The sequence below is a fragment of the Miscanthus floridulus genome, chromosome 13, assembly GCF_019320115.1.
Source record: "Miscanthus floridulus cultivar M001 chromosome 13, ASM1932011v1, whole genome shotgun sequence".
Classification (NCBI taxonomy): domain Eukaryota; kingdom Viridiplantae; phylum Streptophyta; class Magnoliopsida; order Poales; family Poaceae; genus Miscanthus; species Miscanthus floridulus.
In genome coordinates, this window is record NC_089592.1 from 22,224,525 (window position 1) to 22,242,641 (window position 18,117).

Sequence of the window (18,117 nt, forward strand, 5' to 3'; positions counted from 1 at the left end):
ACGCCCCCGTCCTCTGGACTCCACCGCGCCTACATTGCCACGACATCAGCGGCCACGTCGCTGCGGCCCCATGGATGCAACTGCGCTATGGCGAGGTACAGAAACAAGTTTCCCATCTAAGTCAAGTTTATCCCCTGGTCTACGATTTTAGATGTTATATTCTCTATCATAAAAACCTTGTGCATGCATCTCCCGACCTTATATAGGCCCCGTTCGCTTCGCTGAAAAAAAAGCCGAAATACTGTTCTGGCTGATTTGTTGTGAGAGAAAAATATTGTTCCGACTGAAAAAATAAGCTGAAAAAAACGGATTATAAGAGAAACGAACATGGCCATAATTGATTCTAGATGCCTGTCTTCTTCTGCTTCTTTCTAGTGCTGCTAAGCCCAACACCCTGATTTTAAGGTCCTGTCTCAAGGTCATCTCCTCACTGGACAGCTGCCGATTCTCTTGCGCTATGTCAAGCCTTTGTATTACCTCATTTGCAATGTGTAGCTACAGGCGTGCGTTACTGAATAGTGGTTTGCTCCAACTACGCAGTGCCCGTGCAGTCTCTGCCAGTTTCTTTCTCAGCACGGTGTGCGCCGATCCAAGCTGTGGCTTGTTCCAGGCCGCCTGCACCACCCCTTGGAAGCCATCGATCTTCAGCCAATGATTTTCGAATTTGAACATCGCCTTCCTTGCTGCTCGGTCTTGGCGGGTGAGGATGAGGGGACAGTGATCCGAGGCACCAGTCGCCAACGCGCTAAGTGCGAAGTTTGGGAACGTCATTTCCCACTCGGAGTTGCAGAAAACTCTGTCCAACCGCACCAAGGTTGGGTTTTCCCTTTCATTTGACCATGTGTATCTCCTATTCTGCAGCGTTATCTCCATGAGCTCACATTCGTCCAAAGCTCTCCTAAACTTTCCCATTAACCTTCTGTTCAGATTTAAGTTGCTCTTGTCACTTGCTTGGTATATGATGTTGAAATGTCCTATAATCATCCACGGCACAGCAGTGAGCGGCTTGACAGCTTGCAATTCAGCTAGGAATTCATCCTTTCTCCTATCATTTGCTGGGCCATAACATGTTATCAATAAGAAAGAAGCACTGGTGGATGATATTTTGACCATTGCCGATATGGTGAAGGATCTATTGACTGCATTTGTTACTGAAACCATGTCACATGGTGATCCGTTTTTTAACACTTTCATGATTGGTTTTTACCTCATTTCATTTTACAGGCAAACTTATCAAATGCCAACTTCGAATGGGCACTTGCCACAAGAAATAATTCTTTCAAAATTGCCAACATAACTGGTGCAGGCAACTGATTTTTGACATAATCATAGAAGCAATAGTGTCATCATGCGTCATTTTTCAACCTGCAGACTTTACAGATATCCCTCTGTGATTCACTGGGAATAACTCTGCAAATCTTGTTGGGTAAGAGGGCACTGCATTTACATGGACTGATTCATGGCCATTCAGTCTAGATGTCTAGTTATGTATTTGCATATCTCTTCGTTTCTCAACAAGACTGAATTCAACCACTGGGAACATCACGAAGGGGACTCTGTTCTGCAGCTCATCAGTGGAAGACCCTGTCACTTTCGAGACCTTATTTAGTGACTGCATAATCTTGTATCTGCTGCAGCAACACAGAACAAATGTAAATTAAGTTGCTCTTTTGGTACCTTTCCTTTGATTAGTGTTGATTGGCACCCACCATCTGCTATGGGTGTACCACTTTATGAGATGCTTTTCACTTTATGAGATGCTTTTGAAAAAAACGATGTACCCCTTATGAGATTATTGTGATTACCGTAAAATATAATGTATGGATGTGTTGTGTAAAAAAAAGAGAGATTGTTCTCAAATGAAATGGATATTCTGCATGTTCCCTCATACATTTTCTATCTGAGTTTCATCACTTGTGAAAAAAGGCCCCAGTAAAAAGCAATATATCTACTCCATCTCTAGTAGCAATATTCTCCATCATTCTAATACAGTACAAAAATTGGGACATGAAGCAAAACAACGATTAGTTAATAAAGATGTAAACATACAAGGAAGCATTACCCAATGTAGAGCATCGCTAAAGACCACAAATATAACAGACAACACCAGGCCACATATACTAAGGCCTTGTTTAGTTCATCCCCTAAAGTTTTCTCCCTATCACATCGAATGTTTGGATATATATAGAGAGTATTAAATATAGATTAAAAATAACTAATTGCACAATTTACGACTAATTTGCTAGACGAATCTTTTAAGCCTAATTAGTCCATGATTTGACAATGTGGTGTTATAGTAACACATGTGCTCATGACGGATTAATTAGGCTTAATAAATTCGTCTTGCGGATTACTGACGGATTCTGTAATTTGTTTTTTTATTAGTATCCGAACAGCCCATGCGATACCCCATATGACACCCGATGTGACATCCCAAAACTTTACACCCTGGATTTAATAAAGGTCTAATAAGGAAGTGTTTGGTTCGAGCTACTAAACTTTAGTAGCTACTAAACGGTTTAGTCACTTTTAGTAACTCCAGAGTTACTAAAGAGGACTAAAGTCCTTTTAGTAGCTTTTAGTCATAGTGTTTGGTTAAAAAGTTACTAAAATGACTAAAAATTACTAAATTTAGTAGCTATTAGACGAACCAAACAGGCCCTAAATGATACAAGAGCACGACACAATACTGACACATAGTCCTGGAAGCCTGGCACCTACATATATATGCAAAGGGTACTGAAGGCACCCTCAGCGCCAGTTGATGTGCATGTTCGGTTTCACACACACACCATATAACGAATACATAAGACACTTTTATATATGACAGAAACACTAAATGTAACTCTGTAGGTTACTTTCAGCCCGTAGCCTGCGCACAACACATATTATGCTACACTTCCATGAACTCAGCTATAGCCCTCGTCTTGCCTCCTCTTCGGTTTTCTTCACTAGTATCTGTGACAGCTGCCTTATTCCTTTTCAGCTCCTGTTCAAACGAGCGAAGGCTTGTGTTCTGTGGTCTCCCTTTCTTTGTCTGTCGCGCTGGACATGAAATAGCCCTATAACCATCCTCCATATCCTGATTTGTCTTATGACATGTCTGTGCAACAGCAGTTTTTGTTGCTGATATTCAGCCTGTTCGCTTGTTGGTTTCAGTCAGGGCTTATCAGCCATGGTACAGTGTTTTTCTCTCACAACAAACCAGCACCAGCCGAGCTTATCAGCCTAGAAACCAACCAGCGAATAGGCTGATTGCTTCTAGTGCCCCCATCGCCTCAGTGAAAGCGTCGTTGCTGATATTACTTGTCTCATTTGCTACCTCCTCCATTTTCTTCAACAACATCCTCTTCTTCACAAAATATGTCATCTCTTTCGTAGATATGTGATCCCTCCATGCTGATGTTTCACCATGCCCCCCACTTCCACATTTACTCCAACGTGCCATGATGTTGGCACCACTACAGGAAACTGGATCTTTGCCGAGTGCGTAGAGGTTTGCCGAGAGGCAAAACTCGGGCACTCGGCAAAGATCCACTTTGCCGAGCGCCAAACCCAGCACTCGGCAAAGGATGATTTGACTCTCGGCGAACTCAAGCACTCGGCAAATTAGTTATTTGCCGAGTGCCGGGCTCTCGACAAACATGGACACTCGGCAAAGAGTGCCAGGGGCAAACGGCATCCATGGCCGCCACCTTTGCCGAGTGCCTGCCGTTAGGCACTCGGCAAAAACCTGCCACGTGGCCGGCTCGGGGGCCACCAGGCCAGCTCGCCTTTGCCGAGTGCCACGTGGTCGGCACTCGGCAAAGGACCTCTTTGCCGAGTGCCAGACCTAGCACTCGGCAAATAATATATTTTTTTGGTTTTGGCCGCCAATTTTTTTTTTTGTGAAGCATTCCTATAGTACCATGATCAACATGTTCAAATTTGGCACATTTTTAGTACATTTTGCTATATTTTTCACTTTATTTTGATTTGTTGAATTTTTTCGGAAAATGTAGGTTTGAACTGCGGGTGCATCAAATATTCGATTTGAATGATTCAAAAAATGATATTCTTGTTTTTGAGTGTAAAGTTAGGCCAAATCCATGAATTGACCCAAAATTTCGATCAACGTGCGCACGGAGCAACGCCACCATCTTCCGCGCGGGCGGTTTTTTAATTCTAAAAAATGCAAACGAATTCCGAAAATCGCGAAACTTGTCGAGATGTCATGATATCGTATGCGTATGCTGTGGTCAAAATTTGAAAAAGTTTCGAGCACGTTGCATGTACGATGTTCACAAACCAGTACATCCCCGCCGCGCCGCCCGGCCCTGCCCCAGCGCCGCGCCGCCCGGCCCCGGCCTCGTCCATGCCCTGCCACGCCGCCCGGCCCTACCCCGCCGCGCCGTCGCGTCGCCACCCCGGTCCGGCCCCGCCGCGCTGCCGCCCCCGGGCCCGGCCCCTTGCCGCCGTCCCCAGCCCCTGCCCCTTGCCCCGACTGGTCGGAGAAGAGGAGGAAGGAGAGGAAGGAGGAAGGAAGAGGGGGAAGAAGGAGAAGGAGAAGGAGAAGGAGAGGAGGAGGAGGAAGCGCCGCCAACCAACCCATCCTCGATGCCCAGCCATCCTCGCACGTCGTCGACCACACCTCGCTCGGCGGCCCACCAGTCCGTCCACGCCGTCCTAGGTACACTCTCATTTCTCCTTTTTCCTTTCTCGTAGTAGTGTAGCCGTGTGTTTGTTGTGTTGTGGTGGTGATGGTGGTGGAGGTGGTGGTGTGGTTGTGGTGGAGTAAATGGAGGTGTTTGTGGAGGTGGAAGTGGTGGTGGGGTTGTGGTGGTAGTGGTGATGGAGGTGGATGTAGAGTTGGAGGTGGAGGTTTTATGGCTTCATAATTAAAGTATATGGTTGTGATGTATGCTTGTGGTGTTAAATGTGTACTTGTGGATGTTTGTGTGGTTGCCGGCCATCGTGCCGATGATTTTTTACAGGTTTTGGGAACCTCACCGTGCAGGGGAGGTTCTGCCGAATTTTTTTTGGAAATGACAGTATTTTCTTGTTTTGCAGAGAAGAGCGGATCCGGAGTAGCCCCGCACCGTGCCGGTCTGCCTGCACAGTGTCGCCTCACCATAGCACCGCCACCCTAGGTATAACCCCTATACCCGTACCTTGGTCGTAGATCTCGTCACCTAGTTAGGCGTCTCCCGTCCAAAAGAGATACAGTTTCCACCGTATCTCTTTTGGATTGTCCACATTTTTTGGACAGCCTGTGGATGCGTAGATGGGTTAGCTTCCATGTTCTGCTCCCGTCCGAGTCGGAGTTTTGGCAGCACCTCCCCGTTGTTCTTCGGATACACACTCTCCTTTGCAGGACGTGTATCGAGAGAACAGCGGGGATGTGCTGCCGAAATTCCATCTCGGATAGGAGAGGAGCATGGAAGATAACCTTATCTACGCATCCTCGGGTGGGATTAGGACATATCCTTCACCTATTAGATGGTAGGAACGCCGTGTAGATGCAATTGTTGGTTTTATTACTCACTTGCATATGTGTATGACAGAGGATGGATAACCGTGAGTGGATGTACACGGGCTATGCAAGTAAGAGCCATGAATGGGTTAGGGGGACCGGTCATTTCCTGGAGCATGCATTTGGCAGGGCTACTAAAGGGTTGAGTCGGATGTCGTGTCCCTGCAGCAAATGTAAGAACACGAAAAGAAAACGAAAGAGTCAGGTGGTGAGAGATCTTTACAAGCACAGATTCGTTGCAAACTATACCCGCTGGATCTACCATGGTGAAGGCGATCGTATTAGAGAGGAGGTGCTGAGACCACGCCTCGAGGAGTATGATGGAGATGCCGGGATGGCAGACATGATGGCAGACTTTCACGATGCACAGTTCATTAAAGGATTGGAGGAGGAGGATCTAGAGGAAACCGCAAAGGCGTTCTTAGCCGTGTTGGATTCGACACAGAAGCCCCTTCACGAGAAGACAATGGTTTCACAACTGGATGCCATTTCACGCCTAATAGCGTTGAAGTCACAATTGAGCCTGAGTCAAGACGGCTTCGATGCCATGTTGATAGTTTTGGGCAAATTGCTTCCGGAGGGTCACATCCTACCGACGAACACGTACGAGTCACAGAGACTCCTTCATGCACTTAAGATGCCGTATGAGCCGATCCATGCTTGTTCGAACGGGTGCGTCCTATTTAGGGGAGACCACGAGAAAGCAACGCACTATCCAAAGTGCAAAGCCTCTAGGTTTGTGGAGGTAGATGGTAGTGATGGCAAGAAGAAACAGTCTAAGATCCCCGAGAAGGTCCTACGGTACCTTCCTTTCCTACCGAGGATCCAACGACTGTACATGACAGAGGAGTCCGCGAAACAAATGACATGGCACAAGAATGGCAAAAGATACAGTCCTGATAAGATGATACACCCATCGGATGGTGACGCATGGAAGCACTTCGATGACATGCATCCTGGCAAAGCTATGGAGGCTCAGAATGTACGTGTAGCGCTGGCAACAGATGGGTTCAACCCGTTTGGAATGATAGCGGCCCCGTACACTTGTTGGCCCGTTTTCGTGATCCCCCTCAACCTTCCCCCCGGCGTCATTTTTGAACCCAGGAACGTGTTCTTGTCGCTGATAATACCTGGACACCTGGGCAACAATATGGGTGTGTTCATGCAGCCAGTGTGGGATGAATTGCAAGATGCTTGGGAAAAGGGGTACTGACGTATGATCGAGCTACAAAGAAGAACTTCACAATGCATGTGTGGTACTAGTATTCAATGCATGACTTCCTGGCGTATGGCATATTCAGCGCGTGGTGTGTTCACGGGAAGTTCCCTTGCCCAACATGCAAGGCAGCTGTGATGTTCACCTGGCTGAACAAGGGTGGCAAGTATTCTTCGTTCGACAAACATCATCAATTCCTGCCTGACAACCATGAATTCAAAAGAGACATCAAGCACTTCACGAAAGGTGTTGAAGTCACCGACCCCATTCCTCATATTATGGGCGGTGCCGAGGTCCTTGCCGAGATAGAGGTTCTCCAAATTGATGAAGTCAAGGATGGTTTTATTGGATATGGTACCGAACACATGTAGACTCATATATCGGGCTTAACTAGGCTCCCCTACTTCAAGGACCTTCTTTTTCCACACAACATCGATGTAATGCACATAGAAAAGAATATCACCGAGGCACTCTAGGCAACACTCATGGACATCAAGGAAAAATCAAAGGACAACGTTAAGGCTAGACTGAACGTGAAAAAGATGTGCGATAGACCAAAGCTAGTGATGAAGACCCCTGCGCTCGGCAAGAGATGGAAAAGGGGCCCGACCGATTAGATCCTGAAAAGGGGCAATAGGAAGGAAATACTGCAGTGGATCATGACATTAATGTTCCCTGATGGGTATGCGGCGAATCTGAGTAGGGGAGTGAACTTCAAGACTATGAAAGTCAACGGGATGAAGAGTCATGACTTCCACATATGGATTTAGCGGCTCCTTCCTACGATGACCCGGGGATACCTCCCGGAGCCAGTGTGGCGCGTACTGGTAGAGTTGAGCTATTTCTTCCGCTAGCTTTGTGCCAAGGAGTTATCTTGGGCCGCGATTGCTGAACTGGAGCGTCTTGCACCTTGTTGCTTTGCAAGATGGAGATGGTCTTTCCACCCGGCTTCTTCCTGTCGATGCAGCATCTGATTTTGCACCTACCACGCGAGGCACGTTTGGGGGGGGGCCGTGCAGGCCCGTTGGTGCTATCCAATCGAGAGGTGTCTAAAGGTTCTTCGAAAAAAGTGTATAAATAAAGCCAAAATTGAGGCTTCCATGGCAGAGGCATTCATTCTGGAGGAGGTGTCGAACTTCACAACGGCGTACTATAATGAGACCCTTCCCAGCGTGCACAATCCACCCCCTCGTCACAACGCCGTCGAGAGTTCATCGAACCTCAGCCTTTTCACAGGGCATCTCGGAAAAGGAAGCGCAGGTACCCCCAAGAACTTGCGAGATTATGAGTGGCGCACTATCTTCCTCTACGTGTTGTTGAACCTTGAAGAAGTGAATCCTTATCAGAGGTAAGTTCTCAATGAGCTTGTTACATACGTTGTCACTATCCTCCACCTATCGATCCGACCCCCTTGTCTCTTGTTTTTTCAGGGAATTTATTAATGAATACTTGAGAGGGAATAGGGCTCCTTCCCCTCAAGAAGAAGACCATCTTCTCAAATATGGTGTGCCCGATTTTATTTCCTGGTTATGTACGAAGGTACCATCCAACTCACCTTGTTCCAACTTTGAGATTCCACTTTGCTCCTAGGAGCGAGTAATGTAACAATCTACCTGGCCTCACCTTGCAGGCCCGCACGGATGCGAAAATGAGTGATGAATTGAAACAGGTTGGCAGGGGCTTCTCCCATAGGGTCAAGTCATTCACCATTTATGATGCGAATGGCTATCGCTTTCGCACGAGAAGCTACGAGGAGAGTCGGCCCAACCGAAGCACCACGTGCACCAGAGTTCGTACACCCGGCACCAATGAGCGCGACTATTACGGCATAGTTAAAGAAATATATGAGCTCAACTTTGAGGGTCCCAAAGCTCTTAATCCAGTGGTTTTCAAATGCCATTGGTTCGATCCTAAAGTCACGAGAAGAGCCCCTAAGATTGGGCAAGTCAAAATTCGATAGGATTCCGTCTATAAAGGAGACGATATCTATATTGTGGCTCAATAGGCCAGGCAAGTTTATTATCTCCCATGGGTGTGCCAAAAAGACGAGAAGCTTATGGGTTGGTACCTTGTGCACTTGGTATCGCCGCGCGGTAAAGCGCCTGTCCCAAACGATGATGATTACAACTTTGACCCAAAGACAGATAGCGGAGAGTTCTATCAACCTGAGGGGCTAGAAGGGAGTTTGGAGATAGACATAACTTCGCTGATGGGCATGGAAGTAGACAACGACATCGATGAGGACGAGGGTGATGAGGTGCAGAATGCCAAGGACTTAAGAATGCTTGAGCGATGGAGGATGGAGTGCGATGGAGTTGTTGAGGATGATGTAGATGATGAGGACGATGTAGATGATGAGGACGATGGAGATGATGCTGTTCGTGGATATGATGAGGATTTATACGAGCTCGACAATATTGATAGTAATGACGACAATAGTGATAGTGATAGTGATGATGATGACGACACGCCAGTCACTGCTGTTCGTGGAGATAATTTCTAATTCATGTAATAATATATTGTTATTATTATTACCTTGCAATTATGTTTCGTTCATTTTGCATCTCTTTACAAGTACTTCTTGTTTATTTGTGAACAAGGGTTTAATCTTTGTCATTGCAGGCACTCGAAAAAATGCCGGGCGGAAGGCGGCAACAACGACAGGGGATCACCTCGGTCTACCAGAGGGACCGCTCACCCACCGACGACGAGGAGCCACCGTCGGTGGAACCGTCGACGAGCAGGGAGAGGAGGCCCCGTGGACGTCGCTCGACGACGAGGAGGCTGGACTTGCCTCCCGACCTGACGCCCCAACAGGGGGTGACGACGACGATGACCGGCAGTTCCTCTTCCTCGTCGGACTCGGACCACGGGGGCGAGGTGACACCAGGGGAGATGCATTCCTCAGGTTCGAGCAAGGTCTACTCGCGCGGGCCCTCGTCCCTCCCTTCAGCGCCGCTCGTGCCTTCCTATCGCCCGGTGATTCGACCCTACGGTGACAAGTAACCATTGCTGTTTTCACTACTTGTTCATATGACATGTTGAAAATTGTACTTCAGACTAACAATTCTTCTTAATGACTGGTGCAGTAACTGGACGATGGTGAGCGGAGGGGGCAATGCACGCCATGTCAATGGCATCCAGAGCCTCCTGCTTCGGAAGCACTACCTTGGCAGGGTCACCCATGCCGGTGTGATAGGGCCGCCCTGGTCGTGGGAGCACTTCGCTAGCGTCATGGACCCCGACCATGGCACCCTTGCGACGAGGATCAAGAGGTGGGTGAGTCTTCATCGCACCGCATTGCTCAGTACTACGCATTCGTTGGACGTTCTTGAAATAATGAAATGATACATGATGTCTGTATGCAGGACTACTTCATGTGCGAGGATGGGAAATAGGCCGAGGCGGCGCGAGTGCAGGACAAGGTCTGCAGAGAGTGACTTAAGGACCTGTACCACGAGGGGCGTATCTAGTGCATCATCACCTACAACGCCGATGTGCTTGGCCGGGTGGTGAGGAAGAGGGAAGCCAAGCAGATGATGCTCCAGAGGGAGACTGACCTCACCAGGGAGCAGTACCTCCAGGTAAGTAGGAAACATTCATTCTGATTCCTTCCATGAAAAATAAGTAGGCTTCAATTCATCTTCTGACATGTCAAATACTTGATGTCATGCAGATGTGTCCTGCTTGGTGCTCCAAGTACAAAGACTGCTGAGTGGACATCGTGAACAAGTGGGTCTCGGAGGACACGTACACTCAGCGCAGAAGCCGGCGGAGGTGCCACCTGGAGATGCAAGGGCCGTCACACCACCAAGGGAACCGGCCCCTCCTAGTCTACATGGAAAGATGGGTACGCTTCTGTTGATCTATTTATTTATTTATTCTAGCGCTCAATTGTCATTACTTATAATCATCTTTGTGTTTTCCTCGCAGTCCCAGTCGCATGGTGGCCAGGAAATCAACGAGTTCATGGGGTACGCCCTGGCTCACAAGGGCCCAGCGACAGCGGCGGACAACGTCTACAACCCGGAGGATGGGGCCGATGCGTACACCAATGCGAGCGTCTACCCCAAGCTTGCCGAGTACACCTCGGCGGCTCGCACGCGCCATGGGGAGGACTTCGATCCGGCCACCCAGCCCCTGGATACAGACCTCGTGATGAGGTTGGGAGGAGGGAAGCAGCACGGCCGGTACTGGATGGCCAATAGCGCAATCGAGTCGTCCTTTGTTCCCAGACTGAGCCAGATTCGACAAACCAGCACGAGCTCCTCCGACATCCCCATAGCACCTCGACAGCCGAGCTCCACGCAGATGATGGTGGCATTTCAGGTAAGTACAGTTTTATTCGTTGTTCACTGGTTTTACACATGTACCTGGCCTTTGCATTGTTTAAACCGCGTGGGTGTAATATTGCAGGCCCAGCAGATGGCCCAGGCGGAGGCCCATCTGCGACAGCTGGAGGCTGTCCAGCAGTAGTCGGCGCGTCAGCTGGAGGCTGTCCAGCAGCACTCGACGCGTCAGCTGCAGGACGTGGCGACCTACTTTCAGGGCCTTCAGATCCCGGGTTTGGTCCTGCCTCCGTTGCCTCCCTCGTTGTTCGCTCCACCCCCTGCTCCTAGTCCTACAGGGACTCCGGTGAGTATATATGGTTGTTTATTGCTTTAGCTTGTGCGGCCATCCTGCAGGTACTAATGAGATCGCTTCTCCTTTGTGCAGGCACAGTCGGCGGGTTCGAACCCGACTCCTCCAGGTGGCCCTTCTCCACAGCACGGTTGGCCGGTTGGCACGGTTGGCCTGACTCCACAGTACACGTGGCCAGGTGCCGTTCCTTCGTCTACGCAGCACGGGTACTCCGGGTGGACAGGCGGCCATCTTCCGCCGCCCGGGTGGACGTTCTAGGGTGGCCCTCCGCATCAAGGGTGGCCTTCGTGGCCATCTGGGAGCTCTTCACACTCTGGGAGCCATGGGGACCAAGGGACGCAGTAGGTACCTCTCATTTCGTTTTTGGACTTGTGATGGTTATGTTGGACTAGTGATGGATTGGCTTCTGTGAGGGTTATGTTGGACTAGTGATGGATTTGTATGGATGTACTTGTGATGGATGGATGGATTTGTTACGGATGAACTTGTGGATGGATTTGTGTTGAATTGTATGAATGGACTGTGATATATATGTGTGTTGAATATATGTGATATTGCATGGATGGAATGTGAAAAAAACTAAAAAAAAATTACCCAGATTTGCCGAGTGCAAACACTCGGCAAAGCTGGGGAAGTTTTTCCCAGCACAACAGCTTTGCCGAGTGCTGACAGGCACTCGGCAAAGTGACCATAAGTTTGCCGAGTGTCAGCACTCGGCAATGATTGTTTCATAAAAAATTACTTTGCCGAGTGTCTGTCAGACCGACACTCGGCAAATATTATTTTTTTAAAAAAAATTTAAAACTCTTTTTCGAGTGCCTGCCACGTCAGCACTCGGCAAAGGAACCAGCAGATGACGGTGGACGTTAACTTTGCCGAGTGCTGACATGGCACTCGGCAAAGGCTTTGCCGAGTGCCAGACAGGTGGCACTCGGCAAAAAATTCTTTGTCGACTAATTCTTTGCCGAGTGTAGAGCGGGCTTTGCCGAGTGCGGCCTGCACTCGGCAAAGAACCAGAATCCTGTAGTGCACGCGGTATACTCTTAATGTCAAGGTTCACAGGTACCTACATCATATGGTTTGGTGGTTACTAGACATTTACTACAGTAAGACTTAGCAGTTTAGGAGAGATGGGCTTGTCATACCTTCAGTGAGTGCCTACAAAGCATACCCATGTGCTCATACAGTCCGCATTCACATGAGATTTCATCACCAGCGCACTTGTGCTGATTTGTATGGTTGATTTGTTAGGAGAGAAAAATATTATACCATGGCTGATAAGCCGGTTTATAATGGCAGCCGAACGGAGCCTATATCTCCACGTTTCCATTTTGCCATCTTCCAGTGTGTGCACCACCTCGTACAAACCATCCTCACCCCTGTGTTTTATGATGAACCCTCCCGATTCAAATAGTTCATGGTAGAACTTTTCGTACATCCGCCTTGTATATATTTTCTCAGCATCCCTCTCAATAGGCACGCCCACGCATGTTCTCCTTCGCATCTGACACACGACATAGATGCAACAAAACAGATTCAGCACCAACAGTTTAAAGTTAATGGATAAGGTGGACATGTTTCACTGATTTGATGATGCTAATAAGTACCTGTTTTGTTACATGGATCTCCTTGTCTTCTTGGTCCTGCCTATCAGTTTGGAACTCACTAAATTTTCTCACAAACATGTGCATTGGCGCAGATCTCTGAATGAATCGTTTAATCATGTGATTAGCACTCAACACAAATCAGCCCTTGTTTAGTTCGCGAAATTTGGATTTTGGGGTTACTGTAGCACCTTCGTTTTTATTTGGCAAATAGTGTCCAAACATTGACTAATTAGACTTAAAACGTTCGTCTCGCAATTTCCCACCAAACTGTGCAATTAGTTTTTCTTTTCGTCTACATTTAATGCTCCATGCACGAGCCGTAAACATTCGATGTGACAGGTACTGTAGCAACTTTTTGGATTTTGGGGTGGAACTAAACAAGGGCTCAGGAAACATTATACAAATAAGAGAAATATGCCAAATAAACTCGACAAAAATCAGGAAACATTACCGATTCATCATTCTTCAGATTTTGTGAAGCTCTAAAAAGGAGAAAAATTTCAGCTAAAATTTACGGTTAAGTTGAGGCTTTATTTTGGGCTCAAACAGTCTGGAGCAACTTAAATTTAGACATGTTCAATCACCAAAGACTAGATTGCAGTATTTCTGAATACTGCTGTGAATTGTGAGCAAGTTTTAAGCATTCGAAATTAGCATAGGTATTTTCCTGTGTGAGTGACATTTTCAATAAACTTTGGCCCCCTGATAAAAATCATATTCATTAATTCCAACATTGCATACTGCTCTATTTGGCAACATTACAGTGTAAAATTTAACAAAATACGAAAGATCGACAAATAAACATACATTATTGTATACTCCCTCCATCCCAAATCATAAGTCATTCCAAATTTTCAGCTAAGGTAGCTGCTATACAAGCTTAACTGCATTGCAATAAATCTGCTACACTACAACAAAGGAAGAACCGAGAGAATATCTGTAAAGGAGAATAGGGTTATGTTCCTGGATAGACCCTTCCCATATGCGCCCATTTTGGGCCCTCGCGCGGGCTGATTTCGGCCCAATGAGTCAGTAATCACTTAGCGATGCTAGTTAAGCATCCATTCGGCCGATTTGATGCGTTCATGATCGCTATTAGCACCAAAGATCAGCTCCCGCCAAAAATCCTGTATCCTAGCGTACACGTTGAACAGCAGCTATCTCCCTTTGTATATCGACAACTAAAGCTGAAACCTTGATAAGAAGACCAGGACGAGCCTGCTATGCTATTGCCAATTGATGAACTGATCTTTTTTTTTTTTTGACGGAACAGGAGGGGTGCAACTCTTACTGGATTTTATTAAATAAAAGAACAGTCTTTACAGGTCTCTACGAAACATAGAAGGAATGATGAACTGAACTTCGTTCTGCATACCTTCTGTATTTGCCGTATGAGGTCGTGTAGGTCGGCCTTCCCAGATCCAGACTGATCGCCGATCCTCCTTGCTCGGACACCTCCGTTGTAGCTCCATCTGCTCCTTCTCCCTCGCGGGGCACCTCCATGCCCCTCTCCCCCCTTGAAGAATAGATGCAGCCTGCTCCTCACCCACCTCAGGCGCGAAGAACTCTCAGACTCTGCCCTCTCTAATTCATGCCATTAAATCCCCTCTCTCTGCCATGTTTCCGTGCTCCGGAAGGAAGCGCCCATTTCGAAATTTTGAACCATGCACACTCTCTCTGTTTAGCGCTCACTCATCGTTGCCACGTCGGATCATTCATGTCCTTCAAAAGACGCCAGTCTGGCAAACGTTACATATCGAGGCCTTGTTTAGATGCAAAAAATTTTGCAAAATGAGTACTGTAGCGTTTTCGTTGTTATTTGGCAAATAGTGTCCAATCATAGTCTAATGAGGCTTAAAAGATTCGTCTCGTGGATTTCGTCTAAACTGTGTAATTAGTTTTATTTTTTATTTATATTTAATGCTTCATGCATGTGTCCAAAGATTCGATGTGACGGGGAATGTGAAAATTTTTGCAAAATTTTTTGCAAACTAAACTGGACCCGAGTTCCGAAATCTCGATGCATGGCCCCCTCATCCCCATCATCGGTTGACGTGCGTACATACGCACCTGCGTACCAAGTCCGCGTTGAGACCAGAGACCTCTCTTGTGCGCAGGGCAGCCGCAGAGACCGGGTGGCGCAGCGGCCAGCACCGGTGCTGGCTGGTCGGTCCGGGCTCCAAACTCGGAAAATGTCAGGCAACACCACACAGCCCAGTCCACTGTGTGTGTGCGTCGGCTGCACGAGCAAAGCAGCTGTTCCACACCACGATCCCGAGGCAGAGCCCTAGATTATCCCAAAACCATATTAGTAACCATGACATAATTTATATAGGTTATTACTTTATCTATATTTATATATTATAACTAAGGTCTTGTTTATATATTCTATCTATATTCATGAGCATATGTGTACTATAGCACCACATCATCAAATCATGAACTAATTAGGCTTAAAAGATATGTCTCGTAAATTAGTCCCAAACTGTGTAATTAGTTATTTTTTTAGTTTATATTTAATACTCTACGTATATCCGAACATTCGATGGATAAGACCTAATTTTTTAGGGAGAAACCAAATAAGACCTTGTCTCTCAAGTTAGGCCACGTTTAGATGGGCGCCGAATCGGCGCCGCCGGGTTTTCAGGCGGTACTGTAGCTACAGTACCATTTTGTTTTTATTTGGTAATAATTGCCCAATCGTTGTCTAATTAGGCTCAAAACGTTCGTCTTGCAAAGTACACGTTTTGTTTTTATTTGGTAATAATTGTCCAATCGTTGTCTAATTAGGCTCAAAACGTTTGTCTTGCAAAGTACAACCAAACTGTGTAATTAGTTTTTGATTTCGTCAATATTCAGTACTCCATGTATGTACCGCAAGTTTGATGTGACGGAGAATCTTCTTTTTGCATAGTGCTAAATTTTGGAATTGGGAGGAACTAAACATGCCCTTAGGCAAGTGGATGTCTCTTGCTGACTTTTGAGCGCAGCGCTGGTAGCATGGACACGGACGAATTAATGGAAAAGCACGCCTGACGCATAGACAGAGAAGAGAAGGAACACAAGGGACCGACATGCGGACACCCCCTGTGCGACTGCGACGGCACTGCTATCCCACGTCAGTGCTAGGGTCTTATTAAGGTTAGGAATCAGTATTTGGTATTGTAGCATTTTCGTTTGTATTTGACAATTATTGATAAACTGATTCATCTCGTAATTTACAATCAAACTATATAATTAGTTATTTTTTTTATTTATATTTAATACTCCATACATGTGTTAAAGATTTGATGTGATAGAGAGAGTAAAAAAACTTACGATCTAAGGCCCTAGATAACAAATTTGTCCATCGGAGTATCTTTCACTAATCAGTGCGGGCGATTACTTTGACTGTGAGTCGTTGGTCATTGTCTTATTGCCGCATGCGCAGTGCGCACTACCCACTGGCCTCATGGGCTCGCCTCCGTTCTCACAGACAGCTTGTCCCCACCGGCCTCTGGCCCCGCGCGACAGCGGCCTACCCCGTCGTGGGTGGGATTCGCTTGGTGCGCGTAGCGCCAGCGGTGTAGCCACGGGCTGGAGCGGTATAAATAGAGCCCCACCCCTGGCGTCCTGCCCTCACAAGGCACACCGAAAGTCAAGAACCCCTTGTTCCTCCTCGATCGCTCTTTGCTTCTTCCCTGCTTGCCTGCGTGCTCCCGCTGCAGAGGGCGAACTTGAACCAGGAGCCGGTGACCGGCAGCGTCAGCTTCGTGCTACGCGACTTCACGGCCACCACCAACTTGGGTAACTAGCGCTGCCTCCCCGACTGCAATTGCAAACGAGTTTTTTTTCTTTTTCATTTGGCTCTAATAATTTTGCGCGCGTGATCTCGCCGCGCCCGTCGACAGGTGAGGTGAACACTCCGCCACGCCGCCGATGGCCACTCGGGGCAGCGGGTTGACGGCCACCGGCCTCGCCCTCACGCTGATTGCCTTTGGCGCGGGCGTCGGCTCTGCCGGCACTTTGGTCTTGCTTCTCAACTTCGCCGGGGTGCTTGCCGGCGCCAGCTTCATCTTCGTCGGCGTCCGGGTCGCCGACGACCCGACGGCAACCATAGGCCGCCCCGGGTTGCTCTCAGCTGGTGTACGCGCGCTCGTACACTGCCTGCGCCGCAACCTCGCCCTCGTGGGCCTCCTCTTGGCGTCCTCTGCTGTTAGTGCGGCGGCGGCGGCGGCGGACAGGGAGGCGGCACCGGTGCTCTGCTTCTGCGCGTTTGCTCTGATGCTGCTCGGCATCTCACTCCTCAACATCGGAGTTCTTCTCGGGGAACAGGGGCTGTAGCTGGTGCAGTGGTGCGACATTCATTCTCATTTGATTTGATTCCTGAATCCTGATTCGACAGCATTGCCCTGGCCCCTGAATGTCAGAGTTGCCAGTCCGATAGGAAATTAATCCGCCTTCATCACCACCGGCGCCGCCGCTGCTGCTGCCTGTCCTAATATAAGTGTGCTTGCTGGATACAGTAATCTTTGTCATGCCTGTCCCTTGCGCTGCTAATAAATACGTAGTCAAGTCGTGCTACTAATAGTATAGTGTATTGATGTTTGTTTTTCCCCTTCTGGCCATGTAAGATAATTTCGATCATTTTGATCAAATGCAATCCTGATGCAAAATTTGAGTACTTTTTGTTAATTTGACTATCAGTAGCTGGAAGGAGATTAACTACTCTTGATGATCATAAAAGTAATCATTACCTCGTTCGATCGCTGTATCCGAACCAAACCCAGAGCTCTTGGGTCCAGACGTCCAGTTATGTGTTCTCCGTTTTTCAAATTCAAACCGACCGAGTAAACGCCTAGTACAGCTTTCTGTTGACTGGAGTAGCAACCAGGACGCGAACAAGCTGATACTAACTTTGTCCCTTTCGCATCATGATGAGGCGCACAATCTTAACCTGAATTTCAGTTATCTGAATAATTTGTTGACTGCTAGTACATCAAACTGAGACTGCGAGTCGAAGAAACGATATTTCAAGGCTGTTTGATTTCAGAAAACCGATAATTAGCTACTAATTAAATTAGTTCCATTGAATTCAGACATCCGGAAATAAAATTTACCTAGGAGGTCCAACTCTGGGCCAAAAGAAGCCAGTTTTAGCT

At 47.5% G+C, this 18,117-nt stretch overlaps 3 protein-coding genes across 3 annotated transcripts; 2 read left to right on the plus strand and 1 right to left on the minus strand.

The window, feature by feature from the left end:
• Positions 1-495: 495 nt before the first annotated feature.
• LOC136499574 (uncharacterized) lies at positions 496-1,113 on the minus strand. The gene has a single exon (XM_066495177.1). The coding sequence runs from the start codon at positions 1,111-1,113 to the stop codon at positions 496-498; it is 618 nt and encodes a 205-aa protein (XP_066351274.1).
• A 3,163-nt stretch (positions 1,114-4,276) lies between these two features.
• LOC136499575 (uncharacterized) lies at positions 4,277-7,099 on the plus strand. The gene is made up of 3 exons (XM_066495178.1): positions 4,277-4,612; positions 5,544-6,718; positions 6,814-7,099. The coding sequence occupies exons 1-3, from the start codon at positions 4,277-4,279 to the stop codon at positions 7,097-7,099; spliced, it is 1,797 nt and encodes a 598-aa protein (XP_066351275.1).
• A 9,511-nt stretch (positions 7,100-16,610) lies between these two features.
• Positions 16,611-17,631, plus strand: LOC136499007 (uncharacterized). The gene is made up of 2 exons (XM_066494707.1): positions 16,611-16,762; positions 16,867-17,631. The coding sequence occupies exon 2, from the start codon at positions 16,895-16,897 to the stop codon at positions 17,297-17,299; it is 405 nt and encodes a 134-aa protein (XP_066350804.1). The 5' UTR covers positions 16,611-16,762; positions 16,867-16,894; the 3' UTR covers positions 17,300-17,631.
• Positions 17,632-18,117: the final 486 nt, after the last annotated feature.

Bases quoted from the DNA above. Each gene is read 5' to 3' on its own strand.
- LOC136499574 (XM_066495177.1), bottom strand. From the start codon at position 1,113: ATGGTCAAAATATCATCCACCAGTGCTTCTTTCTTATTGATAACATGT.
- LOC136499575 (XM_066495178.1), top strand. From the start codon at position 4,277: ATGTTCACAAACCAGTACATCCCCGCCGCGCCGCCCGGCCCTGCCCCA. The intron at 4,613-5,543 runs GCACGTCGTCGA...TGTGTATGACAG, and splicing joins CTCGATGCCCAGCCATCCTC to AGGATGGATAACCGTGAGTG. The intron at 6,719-6,813 runs GTACTGACGTAT...TGGCATATTCAG, and splicing joins CAAGATGCTTGGGAAAAGGG to CGCGTGGTGTGTTCACGGGA.
- LOC136499007 (XM_066494707.1), top strand. From the start codon at position 16,895: ATGGCCACTCGGGGCAGCGGGTTGACGGCCACCGGCCTCGCCCTCACG.